This window comes from Chroicocephalus ridibundus, chromosome 10, assembly GCF_963924245.1.
Source record: "Chroicocephalus ridibundus chromosome 10, bChrRid1.1, whole genome shotgun sequence".
NCBI classification, from domain to species: Eukaryota; Metazoa; Chordata; class Aves; order Charadriiformes; family Laridae; genus Chroicocephalus; species Chroicocephalus ridibundus.
Window position 1 is genome coordinate 8125729 of NC_086293.1, and position 23400 is coordinate 8149128.

At 41.6% G+C, this 23400-nt stretch overlaps 1 protein-coding gene across 7 annotated transcripts in view; it reads right to left on the reverse strand.

Annotated features, from left to right (window-relative positions):
- Positions 1-23400, reverse strand: part of POC1A (POC1 centriolar protein A) — an 89056-nt gene that overhangs the window by 61095 nt on the left and 4561 nt on the right. For all 7 annotated transcript variants that reach the window (XR_010072714.1, XR_010072718.1, XR_010072715.1 and 4 more), the window contains exons 3-7: positions 22207-22378; positions 18542-18721; positions 17329-17436; positions 15860-15975; positions 10351-10484 (exon numbers count right to left, since the gene is read on the reverse strand). Coding sequence is in view for 2 of the 7 variants with exons in the window: in XM_063347564.1 (XP_063203634.1) it covers positions 10351-10484; positions 15860-15975; positions 17329-17436; positions 18542-18721; positions 22207-22378 (710 nt within the window). In the remaining 5 variants the exon portion in view is untranslated. The remainder of the gene's footprint in view (positions 1-10350; positions 10485-15859; positions 15976-17328; positions 17437-18541; positions 18722-22206; positions 22379-23400) is intronic.

Consider the following 23400-nt stretch of genomic DNA (forward strand, 5'->3'; position numbering starts at 1 on the left):
GCAAATTTCATGGACCACTGTGTGTACCAGATTCACCATGGGATCTTCCCTGCACACGCTTTCCCAAAAGACTTTCTTTGAAAGTACATCACTGTCACTAAGGGATAGTATAAAACATGTGACTGATGATAGAAATAGCCAACAGGCAGGGATACAAGACAAGAAGTGAAAGAAGTTCTATCATGAAGGAAAGAGTTGGGGGGGAGTGAGTTTCATTTTGTTGTTTTTTTATTTTATTTTTATAGTCATCACATGCTCTCCTATTATACTTCTAGGATATTCCACACAAACTACTCACTGCAGGAGACCCAAGGCTTAAAGCTCTTGCTTACCCCACCACAACATAACTTGACCAGCTATCAATGAAAGCAATCAATTTGTATCAATTAACTCGGCCAAGGTTCCAAGCATTTTAAGTCAAGAAATCTGTACTGAATATATAGCAGAATAACTGAATGCATAAGATTCAGTATTCAGAGCAGAACCCAATTGCTCATTATATTTATGACTTGGCAGTCAAGAAACCCAGAGTTTTCAGCACAGGAGGAAGACGAAGCCAAGGCTACCTGAGCAGCAGTAGTAAAAAGCACAGGTCACTGCATGGCAGACAGAGCAGCATCAGCAGATTATACCGTATTTGTACATTAGCTTCTATTCACTGTACTCTGTGGTACTATCTAGAGTTTTGCAGGAGGCAGCTATTCTCTTTGGATACCAACTAGCAGGACAAAGGCATGGGGGGACATCCAAAGGCATCAGAAACAAAACAGAATCACTGCTTCACAACCCCTTATATGTGGAACATGCGGCCAAGCAGTGACAGAAGCTTCAAACCAAAACGGGCACCTGGAACAGCACAGGAGAACGGAAGCGGCAGGCAGGCACTCCTTACAACATCATTTGATGTTTTAAACATACAGCCTAGTGTTCTCTAAAGGTTAGCGTTAGTTGTCAAGTCTTTTAACTGAAGAACAGAATCCTAGCTTAAACTGCTTTTCTCTTAGTAGTTTTACAGAAGAGAAGCCAGAATTGATGCACCCAGGATCATCTTTGTACAGCACAGGTGCTTGCATTTTCAAGAAGCCTTGCCCTTAAAACAAGTCAGTTCTGAGAGACTTTAAATTGGTGCTGACTGCTAAAGCACGGCTTGAGCAAAAGCAGGCATTTCACACCACGCATCTATTTTAATACATTTTCAACCTTTCAGAAAGCACACAGGAGGAGGCACACGAGAAGGATGAGGCAGGCACTCGGAGATGCAGTTAAACAGAGCTGGGAAATAATTACGTGTGTTCAAGCACAGGCGCAACAGACAAACTGTTCTGCTTAGAATGAACAGACAAGGACGCAGAGAGTGAAGTTTCATGTCAGCTGCTGAGCACCTTACTTCGCAGACTGCACTAAGCCTGAGCTTCTGCCCATGCTGGAATGGGCAGAGGCAGGGATGAGCACTTGGAAGAGGCAGCCTATGGCCAAGTTTGCTGGGGAAGTGAGCTGAACTAGTGACAGGCTGAAAAATCCACCAGAAAAGCCACAACAACCACCATCAGAAAACTCCACCACACACATACACTTCCTGACAGAAGCAGAGTTATCCTCCTTCAATTAAGATCATGGATCTCAGAAGCCAAGTAAGGAGCTTCTCACCATGTATCAAGTGGCAAGGACACACTATTCTATTAGGAGTCCACATCTTCCCAATGGGCATCACATGGAAATCTCACATCCATTTTGTTTCTGGTTGCCCTTCTTTCTCTCCTTTGTAAAAGCAAACTCATCATAAATCCTGAAGGTAGACAAATACCTAAAGATCACATTTGGGACAGACGCACAACTCACACTGCAGCCTGTGTTCCACAGTCCTGCGTGCTTTCAAATACACTGGCACAAGGTTATGCCAGCAAAACCGGAGTCTTCATGTGGTCACTCCCAGCGTGGAGAGTTTTAGCTTCCTTAAAACACATTAAGGTAATTCCATATTACCATTTCATGCTCTGTTATTTCCAAAGGTTTTGAGGTCTTCTCATAGCAACATCTCACTCGAGAGACCTTCCCAGAATTGATCTAGTAGCAGCAATTTCAAAATGCATGCGCAGTCATTAGCGTGACTAAGCTTGTTCAACCAACACAGCATTAAATAGCACAGATATTTCAAACCAAAGACACTGCCATCAACCAGCTGAGACAAAGTGCACTTCTGCCTTCTACTCCCACCCACCTTTCCCAGCCATTCAGCTCTCTGACCATACTCTCAGGAACGGAGACTCTAAAAAAATGCAAAAGACAAATAAACAGAAAGGGCAGAAACAAATGCATAGCCAGAAAACTGCACAGTGGTGAATCTTACTCAAAGATAACAGAGCTGAGGATACAGAAGCTACGCTGTGACTGTAATAAACCAGTCAGGGTTGGGAGGGCAAAAAAAAAAATGTTCAAGACATTGCTTAAGACAAAATGTTCAGGAACAAGCACAAGTGAGGAATACTGGAGAGGAGCAGTGTTTCACAAAACTATTTTTATCAGTCTAAATATTTCCGTGTATTTAGACAAAGTTTAGCACAATACAAATCACATCAAAACAGGCAGTGACTCCGAAGTCATGGCATTCTGAAGGGAGGGGGAAAAAAAAAAAAAAAAGGAAAAAGTCCAACAGAACATATTCCTCCCAAAATAGAAACTGCTATCAAAGACTGAATGTGCCTTTATAAATTGAAAGAAGTGGAACAGACAAGTCTATAGACAAAACATCCTCTACAGATTTGTTGACATAAATTAAGTGAAAAGTATTTTTGCTACGTACACTTACAGCTTTCCTCCCGGATAGAACAGGTTTGCTACAGCAACATACAAATAATAGTTTCCCAAATACACTCACAATTTAATATAAACACACAAAACAAAAATAAAGCACTACACATGCCAGTGATTAGACACAGACTAACTCCCATTTGTTCCAGGTAAGCACAGCAGAGATCCAACAGGTTTCTGATGCAGTCCTGGACAACAGGCACATGGTCAGAGACTGAAGAATTCAAATCTTCCTTCAGATTCCGTCCCCCCTTCAAACTTACCGCTTGCATTAGAAGTACCAAAAAAGCAGCAGTTGCCTATTCTTCTATAGAAGTTGTAGGGAGAATTTTAAGCTTATTTCCCACGCAACTAGAACATGAGTGATACAGCAGCCTTCTAAAGGACCACTTTATTCCTCTTCCTGTAGCAGCATACAAATGCCTGTCTGTTAGTATTTCCTGAGGGTTCAGAAGTTCCAGTTCTGCATCCTCATTGTGCTGGGTGCTACACACAAGCTGCTAGCAACAGTCCCCAAATCCCTACAGCTTCTTGTCTCAGATTAAACATCAAGCTGCAGAAAGAAGGGATTGTCCAATGAGATACACCAAGTCAGCGGTAAGGAACATTTCTAGTCCTCACCAGGCCAACAGCATGAGGACTGTTGCGCTTTTGTGCATGTCAAAATTTGACATTATAATAATAGTTTTGGTAATAACTGGGAAAGCGCTGCAGGAAGTTTGAGGGAAAGCACAGAAGAGCACAAAAAGTCATCCACTGGAAACGCCGAGTGGGAAAAATATTGCCACTAATCAATATTCAACTCATCTCCTCTAGTGAAAGAGTACCAGGCAGGGTGGAAATAAGCCCCAAGGAACCTTGGAAAGGACAAATAGCTCACATACTGCATGCAGCAAAGAAACTGGAAATTAAAAGAGGCAGCTATAGAGAAGGAATGGTAACAGGATCAAGCCTACTCCTTTGCAGCAGTGTTCCCAATGAACAACATTTGGGAAAGACCAAATAGCCATGCCATGGTAGCGGAAACACCCGGTGACATCCCAATTCTAGCTGCAGGAGTAAGTAAGAAGGGTAAGGCACAGCATGTTACACAATCCGATATATGTGCACACTACCCCCTGGAAACAGAAATTATACCTTCTTCTTGTTTTCCCACTTCTTACAGATTGAGGCTAATGATCACAAGGCCTTCATTGCCCTCGCAATTCACAGGTTGATCAGCTTACACTAAACATTAAGTGTGGCCTTTAAAAAAGATGTTCAGAACTATTCTGAGTGGCTTGAATGCATTCATCACCTAAAGAGATGGGATCCAAAGCCAGAACACAGATTACGACACTGAAGGAGTGACTGGCAGGATGCTAATTGCATCAGTAACAACTGACACAGGGATGACAAGAGACAACAGGAATAGCATCCCTGAACAGAAAAGCTTTCAAAGGTGGAGCTAAAAATAGATCTCTCTGAAATAAATACTTAAGAGAAAGGCCAAGAGTTTAGTTTGGAGAAATGGAAATATGCCTGGAGTAAACAGTCTTACCTGCATGCAGATAGCAGATGAATGTGTACTGTCTATAAATAACACGCAGGTACTGACAGAGAAAGCCCTCTTGAACACCATTTCCTCCCCCATAGAACTGCTGGAGGACAGAAGGCACAGGATTTCAAGAGCAGTAGGGCCAACACCAACAGTCAGTTCAAGTCAAGAGAGGCCAGACTTGCGAGCTTCAGCTAGGAACAGAGCTAACATTTTGGCTTCAGCATAACAGAAGAAACAAGAGCCAGGCTGGAGAAGGTCCAGGAATAAACCAGAGGAGAGTAGTTTAATAATGCACAGTCTGCACAGTGAAAGGAGAGGCAGAGAGGAAGGTAGCTGGAGAGACAAGCGAGGTCAAGGATGCCAGTAGAACTTTCTTCTCCCCCTCCTTTTTTTTTTTTTTTTTAAATCCAGAGAAGAACCAGATAAGAGAATAAGGAAGGTGCCAAAAAGCTGGAACAAAGCATATCTGGAGGATACAAATAGTTGAATTAAAGGAGAGCTTCCTCTTCCACTGTGCACAAAAAGGGGATGTAGAAGTGGGAAGATAAGAACCAGTACATTCAGTCAAACTCTCCCGGACTAGATTAATTGTGCGAAGAGAAGACGACGACACAAGTGCTAATGAGGTCTGAGAAGCAAATGAGAGGCGGCAACAAGCACACTGGGATCCTAGACATGGGATCATCAGTCCAAGGCATAAAAGGAATAATAATAAACAAACAGAGCAGTTGCTGACACTGTTCTCAGTGCTTTCAAATACTTCGTGGCACAGGAGAAGAGGGCAAGTCACACTTGGACATTGAAATGACAGAGGGTAGCGTAGCAAAAGATGCTAAGAATACGTGATCAAGACATTTAAAAAAATACCAAGAGCAGGTAAGAAACTTGATAAATGCATTTGAGTGCCAAAGAACATAAGAGGGCCTGAGACAAGATGCTGATGTCACATGCCTTTCACCTATCACTCGGTTTCAGCAGCAGATAAAGCAGTGAAGAGGGTTCAATGAAGACCAATTCAAATTAACAGACCTTTTGGTAAGGCAGAAGCACTCAGTCTGTATCTCAGGATCAATGACGAACTTGCAGCAAGGACACCCACAGCTGTGAAGATCTATTCAATCTCATCAGAAAAGGGGAAAGACAATAGCAGGATACATAGTAGGAGAAGAAAGCTGAATTCAGAGAAGACAACAGAGGCAGGAAGAAATACACGGGACAAGATAGGTGACAGTTAGACACCCTTATTTCACAGTCTGGTAGAGGATGCAGCACATATCCTCCAGAAGCAGCATCAGACAGGAAAATCCAAGTCTTAGAACGAGGCAAGAGCTGAAAAAAAGAAAAAGCTATGAAAGCCATGGATGTTTGTTGCCTTGTTGCAAACAACACAGATACCCTACAGAGGACGTGAAGAGTGGAAAAGGTGTCAGCATAGGCACTGTACACTGGCAAACAAAGATGTGCCGGACAGAGCTACGTACTGTCCTACATCCCTAAAGGTAAGGACAAGAACATACTCATCAATGACCTGGGCAAGGGGAGAGAGTGCACCCTCAGCAAGTTTGCTGATGACACAAAGCTGGGTGGGGTGGCTGACACACTGGAAGGCTGTGCCGCCATACAGAGAGACCTGGACAGGCTGGAGGGTTGGGCAAAGAGGAACCTTATGAAATTCAACAAGGGCAAGTGTAGGGTGCTGCACCTGGGGAGGAATAACCCCCTGCACCGGTACAGGTTGGGGGCTGACCTGCTGGAGAGCAGCTTAGTGGAAAGAGACCCGGGAGTCCTGGTGGACAACAGGATGACCATGAGCCAGCAATGTGCCCTCGTGGCCAAGAAGGCCAACAGCATCCTGGGCTGCATCCAGAAGAGTGTGGCCAGCAGGTCGAGGGAGGTCATCCTCCCCCTCTACTCTGCCTTGGTGAGGCCACACCTGGAGTGTGTGTCCAGTTCTGGGCTCCCCGGTTCAAGAGGGACAGGGAACTGCTGGAGAGGGTGCAGCAGAGGGCTACAAAGATGATTAGGGGACTGGAACACCTCTCTTATGAGGAAACGCTGAGGGACTTGGGTCGCTTCAGTCTGGAAAAAGGACAGCTGAGGGGGGATCTTATCAACACTTATAAATACTTAAACGGTGGGTGTCAGGAGGATGGGGGCAGGCTCTTTTCAGTGGTGCCCAGTGACAGGACAAGGGGTAACGGGCACAAACTTGAGCATAGGAAGTTCCACCTAAACATGAGGAGGAACTTTATTTTGAGGGTGGCAGAGCACTGGCACAGGCTGCCCAGAGAGGTGGTGGAGTCTCCGTCTCTGGAGACATTCAAAACCCGCCTGGACACGTTCTTGTGCAACCTGCTCTGGGTGACCCTGCTCTGGCAGGGGGGTTGGACTAGATGATCTCCAGAGGTCCCTTCCATCCCTATGATTCTAAGAAAAGTGTTTAGATAAAAAGGGCAGATTCCTAGACACTGCACAACGGGGACAATAAAGGAGAGAAAGGGAGAGTGAAAGGGAGCTGAGGAGAAAAGCACGGGGGACACAAGATGACAATGGCAACAAGGGATGTTTTCATGCAGAATACCTCTGACAAAGTCACAATGATTCTCAGTCCACTGAGCTTTGAAAAACTCCTGTATCACTACACAGACCAAGACTGTCATGCCTGCACCTTCCTTCGCCAGGGAGTAAAGGCTACAGCTAACCAGGAACCAGCACCTTGTAATTGAATCTTCAGTAGCTTTAACTCCTCAAAGCTTCAGTTTAAAAAAAAAAATTACAAGGGAAGAAGAAAGCACTCATATTTCCTTTTAATACTCAGAAATGCTAACCTAAAATCTATTGTTTGCTGTTTGCAACACATCCCTTCCCTCCCTTCACTGGTCCAGTTCTGTGCAGCCCTGAGATGTCCTCACACTCTTCAAAGACAACTGAGCCTGCACAGATGTCTAATGCTACCTAGGCAGAACTGGTAGGAGACCGTAAAGGAGCACATTTGTTTCCTGTGCACCTGCTCAGAAGATCTCGCTCTTTAGCCAGGCAGCAAAGCAGGGAGCACTTATGCCACCCAGGTAGGTGGAACGCAGCTACTTCACAGTTCAAGTTAAGGTTGCTTGGAGAAACATAACTTCGCATTTTCTGTCTTCCTATTTATAAACATAACCATACAGATGTTTTCTAAATATTTACCGAGAACTTCCATTCCACTAAGGAAGTCAGTCTGGAAATGTTCTCATCAAACCACCCCAAAGGGCAGACAGGCGCTGTGTACATACCTGCTCTCCTTTAGCCACTCTCCAGAGGTAACTTAGGGGCCCCAAAAACATTCTGTTCCTTAATGATGATTCCGTACCAGAGGTGGACCTACATACCAACTCAGTGTCTCATCTGTATGGAATTAGGCAAGAGTACTTCACAGCTTGAAGCGCTCCAGAACTAAAATATGCAGCACAATACAGAATGATATTTCGCAGCTGCAAGATGTCAGCTCCAAGCTGCAAATTCTGTCTCTAACGATCCTTCTGCTACAAGGAGGCCAGCTACATTACAATTAAAGACAGCAATGTAAACTTGGCAATCCTCCCTTATGTAAACTGCAGCTAATCAGCTGCTAACAAATTCCTGGCACTCCAGCAGTTGCGTCAAAGTATGTCTAAAGGACCTTACGTTTTTTTCCTTTAAGTGTCCATTCGCATCCAGCCTTCCCAGAACAACATAACAGCAGTCAGCTGTCAAGAGTCAGACCAAAGTCTCAACCAGCATATTCACCCACACAAAGTCACAACTCAAGAATGTCTTCAGAACAGGCTGTTCATTTGATGACTAACCTATAGCCCTCACTGAAAAAGGCAAATCTACTTAATAACCAAAAAAATCCACACCCACTTCATTTTTAGCCACTTGAGATATACTGGCAGAAATCACAGTGATCCTGGAGGAGAAAAAAGCAGCCCTCAGTATTAAGTGGCCTGGGTTTATCTGTGAGCAGAGCAGGCCAGAGAAGCAGCCAGCGCAGGAATCCACCCCAGCAGCTTCTGATGAAAGCAGGGCCTGTTGTTATTGTCAATGAAGCACAGGTTATCATACCACTTTTAGCAGAAAAGCAAGGTATCAGTTAAAACAGGCATTAAATGCACCAACCTACAGCAATATGGCACATGCCGGCAGAGGGAATGCCTGTCTAGGGCTATGCCAGGAACGGTTCACAGCCACCTCAGTGCAACAGCCTTCAAGAAGGCCAGAATGCAATACCAAAGGAGATGTAACCCCACAATGGCAGATATCCTTCAGCTGTGCCAGTGTCAAAGCATTTTGAATGTCAGTTAGATGCCTAGAAGAGAGTGGCAGGCTTCTAACTGATCGGAAACAGGATAGGGGGTGGGGAGGAATAATACAGAGCTTTAACTCTACTTCTGAACAGATGATTCACAAAAACTGTTTTGTAGAAGCCCGAGTCGAGTACAGCATCAGCCTAAAGGGACTTCTGTCTAATTCTGAGAGACCTTGATCACCATCATCAGTTTTGAACTCTTATTCAAAGCAATACCCTTTCTTTGTGCCACTGCACCGCTCAAAGAGAAGCCTACAGCTCAGAAGGGAGGAAAATGGAAAGCAGTTTCAGCCTCCTGCTGAACAATAACCTCCCTTCTTGAGGCAAGGATAAGAGGTGCGAAGACCCACGGTCCCTTCACACTTACTCTTTTCCAGAAATCTACTTCCTAAGCACTCACTTGGCCAATTAACACAAAAGACAAGTATGAAAATGAGATTAGGACAACAGTTTGAAGCTCTGCAGCCCTTGGTTGACAGGAGTATCCACTTAGTCCTGTTTTCAAACTAAGAAAGTTTTATGCAGTCAAGGTTTACGCGTTAGGATAGCCAGCATTTATCTTTCCCTCATTCGTTAAGGCATTTGAACCCTTTGGTCAGTTTAATCAGATCTTTCTACAAAGCAGAGCTTTAAGTATGAGGTTGTCCTATTTTTCCATTAATATGACAAAAAAGGAGAAAAGTTTATTGACACATAGTATAAGAGAAGTTACAGAACAAATGTGATCTTTTTAGACATCAGACAAGGTGGTCACTAAATAAAGCCACAAGAAGCCAGAATTATCAGTTTTGCATCTTACACAGCTACCATTATTGCTCAGAACCATCTCCACCTCCTCCAACAGCTTCAGGCTGTGTTTTTTTTCCACAGCTGGTTTTGATGCTTTAAGACTCATCCCCCATTTTAACAAGGAGACAAATGGGTTAAACATCAATTCTCTTCATCCCTTTGGAAAGGGAACCTTTAAAGCAGGTCTGCTTCTCCATGCCTTTGAGCCCCACTCAGCATGGACAATTAAATTAGTCTATTTATTTTCATTTAACATTTAAAATGAGAGCTCCAAGCATTCATATAATTAACCATACAAGCAACACATCCAGCAGCATAATACTAATAGGTCAATCAGTTAAACTTAACCAACCAGCAGCATTTATCACCTTCAATTATTTAATTCAGACTCTTAACAAAATGGAAACACGTTCCCAAAACACATCCCCAGAATATATTTTCTCCATTTTACTGCTACTGTCCTCAAGTCTCCTGCCAGGTGAATGGCATTTATCTTCATAACACTTAAATCAGGGGGTCAAGTGTTATTTGCATCACTCTGGAGAGGGAGTCAGAGCTACAGAGAGTGCACAATAGACCCAGGATTAGAGTCTGGGAAACAGCTCTGACTGTGGCCCTTAGGGCTCAGGTCTGCATCCTCAATACTGCAGCTCCCTTTCTGCCTTGTTTTCTCACCCTCTCCATTCCTGCCTTACCTCTTTCCCTCTCCATAGGCCTTCTCTTCAAGAGAGTCATGATCTTGCAGATTATTATTAGTACTATCATCATCATTTTATGCCAGGAAGTTTCCTAAAGACTTTTGGCCTTGAAAAATGAAAAGCTTGAGCACAAATTCACCCAGTTTGTTATGGGTTTGTACATTACTGTAGAAAAGGTTTTATCTTACCTGGTGACCATGAAGAGTATACAGAAGTCTTCCTTCTAGCAAGTCCAGAATTTTAAGAGTTGAATCATTGGAAGCAGTAACCAGATAGTTTCCAGAAGGGTGAAAGGAAAGACTGTTTACCACGGCACTGTGCACTGAAGATGGAAAAAATGTACATAATAATCACCAAGACCAGTTTACATAAGCCCAAGGCAAAAGAATAAAATAAAGTACAAGCACATTCCAATTTTCTGTTGTAAAGTTTAACAGGAAAATTATCATGGGGGAAACATTCCACAAAAACTCTTCAAAGCATTGGAGAACAAGGTCAGTATTAAATTCCTGTAAAAATAGGCACTACTTTATTGAGAGGAAAAAGAAAGAAGCTCTGCCAATTATTCTAGGAGATTTAAGACTACAAAAGCTTCCAGTGTAGCCCCCAGAAGAAACCATATGCGCAAGTAAGCGAAAGGATTCTGTGAGAGCACTGGACGTTGACATATTTTACCACCGTGGAGTCTTGTTCTCACTCCCAAGTGATTCTAGGATATAATCTATATGTTAGTACATTAAAATGACTGAAATTATGATGAAAGACAAACTTAAAGTTGGCATTGCACAGGTTCTTTTGGTTTACTACCCGACTCTAACCAAGACTGGGTTTCAGAGGAACTAGGAAAGAATAATCAGCAACTTGAAAATGATCCAGTACGAGCATTGTTCCTTCAGCCCTCCAATTCACCACCAAAACTTTAAAACAAGTATGAATAGCCAAACTATCAAGAGTGTGAACTTCCAGTAAAGCAATCCTCCCTGTATCACGATGAAGCCTAGGAGTTACTCTGAAAAGAGTTAAAGAAAATGCTCTAGGAAAAAAGTCAAACTACACTTTTAAATTCACTGTAACATTAAACATCTACCTAATGCAGGGCTTTTTTCCTCCCCCCTCCCCGAACTTTCACAAAACAGGCTATTGAGCATATTTATTTAGGAGAACATGCAGTACTTCACATATGCACAGCTTTCCCAGCGTATGTGACACTACAGAATATTAAGACTATGCTTGCAGAGGGTTTTAACTATCCAGTTACTCTTAATTGTATTATGTGCCCTCCAAATGTTCTGGTATCTCAAATCTACTACTACTACTACACACCCCTCCCCCCCAGAAAAAATTTATATTCCCTTGAGAGGCTACCGTGCCTTCCAAATCAAAACTTCATGTTAAGACCCTCAAAATACAATTTTAAAGACACTAGAAGCAAATATTACCTTTTGCAGATGCAGATTTGAAGCAAAAATCCGAAATAACCTTGCTCAATGGTAAAACAGAATACATCTACCTTTTAAACTCTCAGAAACACTAGATACCTCAGCTTAAGTTCTGAGAACATAACTCCTCTTGACCTGGACTACTAAAACACACAGCAGAAAACCTTAACACAGATAACTTCTGAACAGTTATTCCTGTTAGTGAATACTGCCTCTATCACACAGCTAGATCTTCATCTACCCCCCCCAGCCCTGTATTAAACTATGTATTAAAGGAGAAAAAGTCTATGTGGAGTTTTTTCTCATGAAAGAGTGCTAAATACATTTCTCCTTTGAAAATTTTATTCCGAGTGATTTGTAATATTCCTCACCCCATTAGTGTCTATATTCAGATAGCAAACGTTACTTTGTCAACTAAGGCAGGTCCTGAAAGAAATCACACCAGAGGCAGGTAAGTTAATGATACATACTCCAAATTCCAGATAGTGAATAAAGTATTTCCAGCTTCACCAAAAAAACCTTTTCATAATGTCAAGAAATCACACAGACCATGGCCACGTAAGCAGTCACAGCTTCTGTGCCCAAGGAGTTCTTGGCTGTGATAAGCTCAGAGAAAACGTGATCTCTCTTCTGCCAAACCAGCTCATACCTCACATGAGACCATTCACAACACCTCTCCAAAAATTTGCCAACACATCCAGCAACCCTCACTTGATTTTATGCTGTAATCAATAAATCTGGTGCAGCACAAGGTGGCATCTCCCAGTGATTTGTTGCTACAAGCCTACCTTTCTGCCAGCCAAGCCCTAGAAAAATAATGGCCAGTTAAAGGACTTAAACTGGGGGGTTAACGACTAAAATTGAGTCATGCCAGCCTATAGAGACTGAACATAACTGTTCTAAGTCTGACAATCCTAATTTTATGTTGTTGCAACAACTTAGTAACCACCAATGAGAAGAAAAATTACAATGGACTGGACACAGCCACAGTCTCCAGTCAACAGATAACCACCATCCAGCCCTGTCTGAAACATATAGAAGTACCAATTGCTCTTTTTAAACATCAATTAAAAAATAGGTTAGAGCTGTTTCTATAGACCTGCAATAGAGCTGCACCCCCCAGCTCTGCACAGGGGGAAAAAAAAAAAAAAAGTCATGCAATAAACATTGTCCATTTTTGTAGGGGGCTGATCTGCTGTACAGAAAGAGTTAGTCCCAAGTAGAGGAGTGAATAAAGCATCTGCCCGCTCTCCTGTACAGTAAATGTGACCAGAACATGCTTTACTCAGCTTAAAAAGAAAAAAAAAAAAGAACCACACTACACCACAGAAAAGATTTTGCAGCTTGCTCTCTACTTCCAACTTTCATTTCCAAATGTCACAGCTGGAACAAGTCCCAGCAACAAGAGCAACACTGCTAAAAGACTCACCAGTTTTTGAAAACAACCCAACTCTAACACGCAAGAGTCTGCGGCAGGGACACTCAAAGCTATTAACTCCTCGATGCAACTCAATCTTTAAACTGGATTCCCTTGAAACCAGGCAGCACAAGCGCACGGGGGGAGGAGACGCCCTCTAGTGGGACGGAGGCGGCAGCTGCACACGGCAGAGCCACAAAACCCAATCAATCCCATTTAGCCAAAAGGCATGAGCATAAACCCTCGGAAGAGCAAGACTCACAAACACGTCTCCAGAACACGGTACAAATGCATCAGTTTCCAGCCACAGGTGCATAAAGATACCACTGCAATTTCTGCAATTCAAGGTTTCTTCGGCTTTTATGACTATTCCTAATCCAAAGTTTAATACACAATTAGGATTTACACAGTAGCTGTTAAAAAATAACACTCATAACAGGAAAAGATAACTTCAATAGCAAGGGTGCCACTCTAAAATGCCATTCAGTAAGGGTGGGATACAAGGGAAACATATAACTCCAGGACACAAAAAATAAACCTGGCAGCCAACCTTAACGGCATTAGATTTGGACAATTTAATAGCAGTAAGTGGAAAGCAGGAAGAGATTATTTTTAAACCAAGTTATACTGTGACTGGAAACACACACTGCAGATCTTGCCACTGTTGAAAAGCTGATAAAGTAGGTTAAAGGACAATCTGAAACTGTTTTAGTATTTAAATACATTACCTAGTAATTTAGCAACAAGACTTCAGAAAGGCATTTCCAAGTTTTGATACAGGTCACAAGATAACAATACTTTATTACACAAAGAATCACATGTCGGTATTCATTGTTGTAATTGTACCAGCTCCATACCAATGAACCGGAACAACAGTCCTCAAAAGGTTTGACTTCCGTTAGATTTTGTTAACTATCAGAGAACTGGAAGTGACCATGAGTCCATAAGAATAACTGAAGAAAAAAATAAGTCACATTATATGAGAGTTCAAGGAGCTCAGGCAGGTTTACAGTTGAAAAGAGTCCAAAGAGTGCTCGACTGCACAGGGACAATACACTTGAGAGGAGGACCCTACATTTAGAAGCCAGGAATAAAAAACAATCCAGGAGCTATAAGCCGATTCTAAAAATAAGGAATGTGGTGGGGGTTTTTTATCCTAGAAAAAGCCCTGCTCCAGTGATGGTAGTGTCACCATCAGCGCTTAATAGTCAGATCAGATGACCATTATGGTAGTTCCATCTATATGCAAAGAGGAAGAGAACAGCCCCCTATATACAGCAGAATTAGAAAAGCATTCTGAAGTTTGCAGACTGTTTCTACTCCACAGCAACACCTCTTTCTGGTGAGCTTTTACTTACTTTTTTTATGGAACCCAAAGGCTTTCATAATCTTAACCGCGTCTCTGCAGGCAATTTGCATTTGCTTTGAGATGAGTAACTCCCATCACTCTTACCCCCCAGAAGCAGTCTAGTCTTGCACAGATTGCTGTGAAGGTAGACAAACAGAAGAACTCTGCAACTTAAACATCGCTACACTTTCTGTGCCTTTCTATATCAAGGGAAACTAGAGAACCCGTATTGAGAGCCGGCAAATTCTTCCATTGCCTTGTGAGTAAAAGGAGTCTAAAGCTCTGTCAAAAACAATTCTAGTTACATAAAGCCAGGAAGACCAACAGCTTTAATTTAGAGCTCAATTTTTGTCTCTCAACTTGCAAAATTAGCAGAAATCAACTGCAAGCTATTTTCCTACTCTGCCTTTCCTGCCTGGCATTCAGCTGTGAGGCTGTTGCAGCAGGAACCGAGAGTATCTGATGCAGATGGCAGAAAGAACAATACACCAGGCTCCAGCCCCCTATCTCTGATCTGCTTTACTAGCGTACCAGCAGTAGTCTTCATGAAAAGCTAAAAAAAAAAATAAAATTAAGTTTAATAAGCTATCTGTACTGGAAACAGTACTTGAGAACATATGGATTTACAAAATACTACAGCAGGCATAAAAATCACTAATAGCAAAGGAAAGAAAAGCTACATTTAGGCTCAAGCAACTAACATGCACAACACAGGACGATCAAACTCCAAGCAGCTTGCAGGGATGGGAAAGGAGGCTTTTCTATCCAGTTCTACCAAATAGCAGCATTAATTGGTTTGACAAGAGGAAGTAAGAAGAGGATATGCCATTTTGAAGGTAAGGGTGAAGAGAGAAAAAAAAATATGTAGAATTCTAAATATAAAAGCTAGCTACTCCAAAGACAAGCCAACCTGGACAAGTCATAACATGGTCAAAGCTAATTCTGGAAGCTGAAAACCAAAGGAGATACTGGAAAAAGAGCTGTAAACATGGATCACGGTATAGAAATGCAATTGGTCGATTTTGATTTTCCTCTATGTTAACTTTTCCTAGTTTTCTCATTGGGATCTTAACCTTTTGCTTTGCTGGAAAGCATCCTACTCCTCCTATAGGCTTATTTAGAGGCAAAGGCCACATCCTTTTTACTATTAAAAATTTCTTCAAGAACAGTGAAAACGAGACCAGTGGCATGGCAGATAACACCTATACACACCCTGCAACATGGGACAGTTTCAGCATCATGGCTTTTTTGCTGTTTGGTGGTGCACAGAGAAGGAGAAATCAGGCCAGAGGTGTTTTTCATCAATGTGAGAATCAGTCTCGGAGCCAACACAAAGCAAAACATGACGTTTGGTGAAAAAAACGCTTCCAGTGGCAGGTCTAACCCAGTGCCTTTCTGGCAAAGCAGCAGATGATGGAGAACCAGTCCTTGGACTTCAGAGCAATTCATATCAAAATGTGGAAAGGTCTGATTTTTTGAATATCTTAACTTGCCTTGATAATGTTGAAGAAGTCTATTCATCCTAACGTCCCACACCTTCACTGTGTTATCTGTGCCAGCCGCAGCAATGCATGTACCACTGGGATGAAAATCCACATGATTCACAAACCTGTAAATTGCAGTTAAATCCAGTTGTTTACATTCAACTCTTGCTGAAGATCAAAAAGGTCTTTTCAAGAAGGGAAGCTACATCATGATGCAGTGAACAATATGGAAAGGAGGAGATAACGTGAAAATTTGTAGCGCTGAATTTCTCTTAAGACCTTGCTTGCAACACCGAGTAGACTGCAGGATTATATCTAAGCATATGTTTTGCATTACAGCTGTAGGAGCTGTAGATACAAGCCTCCCAAAATATGATGGATCCAACTGTCAAAACAACATTTTCAAGTGTTCGTTTAATGTTTGCATAATATGTGTCTTCTATTAAATTAACATGATTTCTAGAGTGGTGTGTACAAGACTGAACAGATATTTTTCTTCTATTACACTTAACTAATTTTAGGATAGAACTTAACTGAATTTGTGCCCGAAATCATATGTTGCCACTTGGAAGGTAGTAAGGCTGAGAGCAAGTTCCTTTCTGGACCTGTATGCAATCAAATTATTTTGCACACACAGCAAAACCTTCAGAACCTTCTCTGAAGGGCACCTCCTAACTCCTCACCAAAACCACACAAGAAATTGGATGAAATAAATTATCCTTTGAGAATTCTTGTAACAAATGCTGAGGAAGTTGAGATATTTTAATTGGTTGTTTGGACAAGCTATATTCCTAAAAGCACTGGAAAAAAATAACACTGTCTGAATTCGCCTTAATATCATTCTATATTACCTGGAAAGAACAGAAATTTGTACTTAGAAATTCAATGCAGTGAGAAACTAGAAAGATTCTAGTCTCACTTCTCCAAGGACTTGTTTTGTGTTTCTGGACAAATTAACTTCTGCTGTGGCTCGATATTCTTCATGAAAAGAAATCCCAATTCCACAGCTGCTTTTCTGAATACAAAGTGGTTTCTGGAATAACTTTGTTATTTAAGAAATTGAAGACGAAATAAAGCATCCAAGTACCAATCTGCCAGTAGGCTTTTGCTCTTTTAATTTACTTCAACTCAGAGCAAAATAAAAAAAGCGTAACATAGCTGACACAATTTAAGCATCTCAAAAAAATAAGCATAAAGAAACTAAGGCTTGACACATTGGACAGTTATTGAAATATAACCCTCAAGGTTCCAAACTGGAGAAGTCATAAAAAAGCCAAACCAATTCCGGAAGCTCTTTTTTCATCTCATCCTCTGCTGGCTGCTTTTGCAATAGGTGCTAATGATTATTTTAAGAGGAAGAAAGGATAGCCAGGACAAGAACCTCTGACTGCAGTCACGAAGCCAGGGGTACATTCACCAGACACCTCCGTTTCAGAAATCACAAGGTGGCTGGTCCTCCTGCACCGCCAGGTACTTACCCCCCATGCTCACAGAAGGAGTGTATGCATTCTCTGCTGGTTTTATCCCACAGTTTGACAGTTTTATCATCACTGGCTGACACTATCAATCGTCCATCAGGAGAGAATCTAAAACAAGAGTTACAGCAATTAAGAAATGCCCCCAAACAAGAGGTGTACAGGGTCAACTGGATTTGGCCAGCTGTCAAAGTATGTTAGTAAACATGCCTTGCTCTTCAAGACGTCATGCTGGCATCAGTAAGCCTACAAATATGATTGCTGTAAATTGATGGAAAAAAAAGCAAGCCATAAGCCCTCAAACTATCCCTGCTTCCACAAGCACATAAAATAGCCCTCAAGAAAGTCTTGAGTCTGACTTAAGATCTCCTGTCCTACTTGTTTCAATTTATCTCAAGTTGTTTCTTGACCACGATTCAAAATAATTCTTACCTTTGCCACAAGCATTCAAAGCAATACAATTACCCCCAAGATAACAGCAGCAGCAGGAGAAACTTCATTATTTGAGTGCCTTAGAAGAACATATTAAGCTCCTATCTCAAAATTTCGTATACAAGACAGATATCAATATCTCTCTGCAGAGGCATACATTTTACAGGATCAGGACTTGAGTCCCTATCTAGAGATCATCACCATACATACTGGAAAAACATTTTTCTGCTTTACTGTGGGCACCTATAGCATAGATATATATAGAGTCACCACCACATTCAAGAGCTATAATGAACTTTTTCCCTACAGAGAAACTGTGACTTCATCCTAGATGCATAAAAACTCCTCAGAACAACTGAGATCGACAACTGAAAGCCAAATCTGAGAGAGTCATCAGGAAATAATGTTTTCATAGTGGCAGTGCTTTCAGCATTTTCAAAGGAGCACAGGTGATGATTTATAACTGGAGACATGACAAGTTTAAAAGTAACTAAGCTGAAATAAGCATAATAATATACATCTCTCATTTTGCTTCTGTTGGCAACTTCAAGATGCAGAAGCCTCCATACCAGGCAGAAGCAAAACACAACAAATCACTAAGCAGGAAAGTCCCTGCTTGACAGAGATCACTGCAGAAACACAAAGTGGGTACACAAGAACATATTTCAGTCACTAGGTACAGTTGAATTATCCTGAATAGAAACGCGTTACGCAAGACCATGATACTCAGTCTCTGCTTTGAGGGATAAAGCCCCATCTCTATTTATCAGAAAGCTGTCCTTACCTGGCACAGCGAACCCAGTTTATGTGTTGACTAAGTGAGAATAGAAACTTCTGCCTGTGAACCGTCCACACTTTGACTGTTTTGTCATCAGAAGCTGTAACTAAGGACTGTCCGTCGTTGGAAAAATGAACACTTCTTACAGTTGCCGTATGAGCCTTGAAGACAGTAGATTCCCCTTTGCTATACAGAAAGGAAGGATACTTTAGAACTGCACAATAGGACAGCAAAGACATTATGTACCTGAAAACACAAAGCTTCTGTATGCTGAGCGTGCTATTAACCAGTATTTCTATGGGAACTGCATGTGCTTACATTAAGAAGAAAATGTTGATCAACCCAAACACACACGCTTCACAGGCTATACAGAATATATAGCTAAAACCAGTTGTTCCAGTTCAATACTGGAGCCCAATCCAACAGGAAACAACCCACGTTCCCTATACAGGGGAAAAAATGCTATTGTTAAATTTGTGCAACCATTTAAAGACAACATTTATGGAAACATCAATACAAAAGAAGGCGCTGAGATTCTGTAATGTTACCAGGTCCTTTGCTGCAAGGCAGGCGAGGAGGGAGGTAAGTGTTTTCACAATTCATCTAGACAAACAGGCAAATACCTCCCAGCTAGTCCGGTAATGGCCCATACTCCAGCCAAACGCCTCCGATGGGGCACCACACAGGAAATAACAACTGAACTCAGCATGCCTGACGTGGTATAACGTGGAGCAAGCTACCATTAACTTAGCCAGGCAAGACGAAATACAAGGTATTGTTATTCTCCTTTACCCGTCATTTCCAAATAAATGCAAAAAGCATTCTTCTGGCAAATAAACACAAGGCATATTTAGAGATCGAAATTAAAACGTAGTTAGAGATCCAACAGGTATATGGGGCTCTTAGTCCAAAATAGATCTCCAGCATGTACTGTACTACCAGGAGCTCCATAGTCACAGTCAGAAGAGAACAACAGAAAGACACTGTGGTTTGCTCCCTTCTCTGTTAGGATTTAACAGACTTTATACTGAGGCTAAAACTGTAAAGGCCAAAAATCAAAATACTATATATCTTCCAGTAACATTCCCTCCCTCCCCAGAAAAGGTCAGAGCTGCCTAGTTTTATTTAATCTTTCAGCTGCCAGAAGGCAAAGAACAATAAAGGTTACTTCTCAGGAAAGTTAGCTTTCTGTCCAAAACCACAGAACATCCCCAAGTCTGATAAAAACTCATGCAGAAACATGAGATTACAAAATTCTGTCAGCCTGGCTTAAAAAAAAAAAACAAACCCCAAAGACAAAAATCTATACACCAGTGTAGCATTATCTCCTTGAGTAACATATCACCTTTCAGAGGGACTGCAAGTTTTCAGATTCCTTGGAAATAAAGTCCTGGCCCGCAAAGAGACTATAGGGCAGTTTCTCCCTTCCCTTTTAACGACGGCGCAAAACTAGCAAACTGAAGGTCTCAATCCTGATTCAGCCTCCTTGTTTTTTTTTTTTTGTTCTATCTAAAGAAGGTAAATTGACAAGGAATGCTAAATGAACACAGATTAAAGGTGCCATGCACTGAGGCATTGACAACTGGCACAACAATAACAACTCCCTTTCCACACTCACCCTTTTCTGACATGACAACTGAAGGTGCAATTTAGACTACAGAGCTCACATCCCTAAGCAACCAAGATAAAAGTCACACAACATATCCTTTAAGTTCAGTTTTCCCATCACATCCCAGCCCTTTCTTAAAATTTTAGCTTCTGAGGAATCTAACAAGTTTGCACTGTAATTTATTTTCAACGTGCTGTGTTAGCAGCACAGCTCTGGAGATAGCAAAATGACACTGTTCATCTCTTTATAGGAGATTGATGAGCAGTACGGTTAAATTTTAATCATAATCCACCTTGGGCCTTTTAATAATATATATGCTGACATGTCATTGTGATAATTTCTTCCAGGAAAGTTTAGTTAAACTGAAGTTAACTACAATTGAAGTTACAAGCTGCATATTTTAGTGTTATTTCACTATAAGTTTTAACTTTATGACATTTCTACCATATTTACTGTTTAGTCTCAGTGCATTCATAATGGTGGAGTGACAATTCTGTAGCTAAAAGATAAACTGTAATTTGCCCAAAAAGCAGGGTCTATACTTTTGCCACATATGAGTAATAGCATATCTGCCTCAGATGCATAACTCGATCTGAATACAAAATGAGTGCTAGGAATTTACATTTACAAGAGTTCAGGCATTCTGATACTTTCAGGTGAGTGTCATGATGATTAATGGGTTGGGGAAAACGGGGTCATCTATCTGGTTTAACTTAGAGCAGGGTATTACTCTAGCAAACATTATCATAGATATTTAAAGGTCATTTTTATCACAGAATTTAAAAAGTCACTTTCAGAACGTACCAGTTCCATGGCAGAGGTGACTTATGGTTTAATAGATCATCAAATAAAGCTTCCAATGGGTAATCATAACCAGAATAACTCATAAAAAATAAACTACAAATGCTTTCCCAGGTACCTGAAGTGTCATGTTTATCTTGGAATTGGGATACGTTTTTTGTGTGGTTTTGTTTAGTTTGAGTTTGTTAGTTTCTTTTAAAATCCCTTTTATTTGCCACCATAATCATCACGATCTGGACACGATCCTTTAGTCTTTGACAGTAGCAATTTACAACTTCTCACAAGCAGAGGAACCTCAAATACCTTTACATATGCCTGACCATTCCGAAAAAACAATCCCACTGGTTAGTGTGGGAATCAGGAGACAAGAGGAAACATTGACAGCTGCTTTTATGCATCTCAGCTGCAAAAAGCTTCTCATTACTTGCAGCAAGTTTTCAAGCAGAAGTTCTGCAGCTCTCTCCTGTCTGTGCTGTATTTCAACTAAGTGTTCCTTGTTGAAGCAGCATCACTTAAAACAATGCACTGCTCGGTGAAACAGAAGTTATGAGGTCTCTCAGACAATGATTGCCAAGGACTTGCCAAGTGTTAATGAGTTAAGGCAACTAAACCCTCTACTCAAAAATGGAAACTTCATAATTATACATTAAGATGGCTAAGGTACTGAAAGGGTAAGTAAATTCTTGTTAATCATATGCAGGCTCACAAAAATTCACTACACAATCCAGAGTAGTCTTTTGTCGTAGTAATATGCCATCATTTACTATCAGTGGAATGCAGAGTTACTAGTTTTAGACCAAGAAATAAAAATTAAAGGCACCTAACAGTTTTGTGGACTACAGCAAGCATGCAAGCTAGTAACCTCCACCCTGCTCACAGAACAGACATCTCCATCACTAAAACCCCAACTTGTGTTTCAGCATCTTGTTTAACACTGATCAGGAAAGGATCAGTTTGCCAGGAGGAAAGTAGGAGAAAAAAATCCAACAACACACCACTAATGAGTTACACTAGTGACTTGTTATATTAGCATAGGAAGTTAACACTGACTTTAAGCTTTGCAAAGGATTTCAGTTTTGTTTCCAATGCAATTTCAAGTGCAAATTACCTCTCCTCTCTTAGAGCTGCCACATAAAACAGTTCTTCTTTCCTTCAAAGAGATCCCAGTCCCATAGCTGGAGAACTGCTATCAAGAAGCAAAGGGAAATCCCAATCCATAGTTAAAACACAAAGAGAGAGACAGAAGGGAATAGATACTTACACACTGGGAACCCATAAACGGACCGTTTTGTCTCTAGAGCCTGAAGCCACCAGGTGACCAGAAGGTGAAAACTGAACGCACATCACTGCATCTTTGTGGCCCACAAAGCGATAGGCTCTCATCTGAGGTCTCATACTCCAGATCATGAGGCACGAATCCATCGAGCCACTTGCTGAAATAAAAAAAACCAAACACACAAGACCAAACTTGCGTTAATTCCCCTACATTGAAACTACATTTCAGACCCAATTCACCATCACAGCTTCCAGCAATCTCAAGCACATTGTCCTTTAAGCTTCACCAATGTATTGCATCCTTATATTTCATTAGTAATTAAAGCAAAAAAATCATGCATTGGTTTGGACTGCCAGTTCCACTTCCAAGGGTCAATTCATGCAACAGCTGCAGAGGCAAAAGCCACACAAGTTGCAAAACCTCTTCCAAATAAATACACACTACGGAAAGACATAAAAGGTCTGTGGATGAAGGTTATCTCATCACTTTATTGGGAAGCAGAGGCAGCTACCAGTTGCAGCAGGTTAAAGATTGCTTTAAGTCACCACCCTGAGTTGGTCACTTAAAGCTACATCTCCGTCCAACACCTCTCCCTTGTTGCAAAACGTTGATCAAAGCCAGCTCAGCAACTCTTAACAATATATGAAAAATCCAAGCTTGCAACACAGTTTGAGCAGTGTTCAGTTTGCTATTAGTAGGAGAGGTCAGCAGGACTTGATGGTAGTCATGAGGGGCTTTAAGGAAATATGGATGGAGATGGGATCCCCTTCGTCTACTCACACCCACTCTTTCACTCATGCCTACTTCTGTACTGTCCTGCATGAATAAAAAACAACCAACAACCACCACAACTTGCCTTTAATCTTGGGCTTCTCAGAAAGGGGTGGAAGAGGGCAAAGGCATGCTCCAAAGACAAGAAAGAAGAGAAAGGGCTGGACCTTTCTGGACCCCAGAGGACAAAGACTACTTACAAGGCAGCAGCTATGCCCCAGGACAGATGCTGCTTTTTCAAGATATTCCTCAGCAGCAAGAGGAAAGGGTCACTTAAGTAGAAGGCAGAGTTCAGGTGCACACGCTACATCCATTGCGAGCACCACTGACAGCTCATCTCCACAATACTGAACTTCATGCAAGCTACATCCCCCTCCCTATCTGACAGGAGCTGTATCAGTCCCCGCC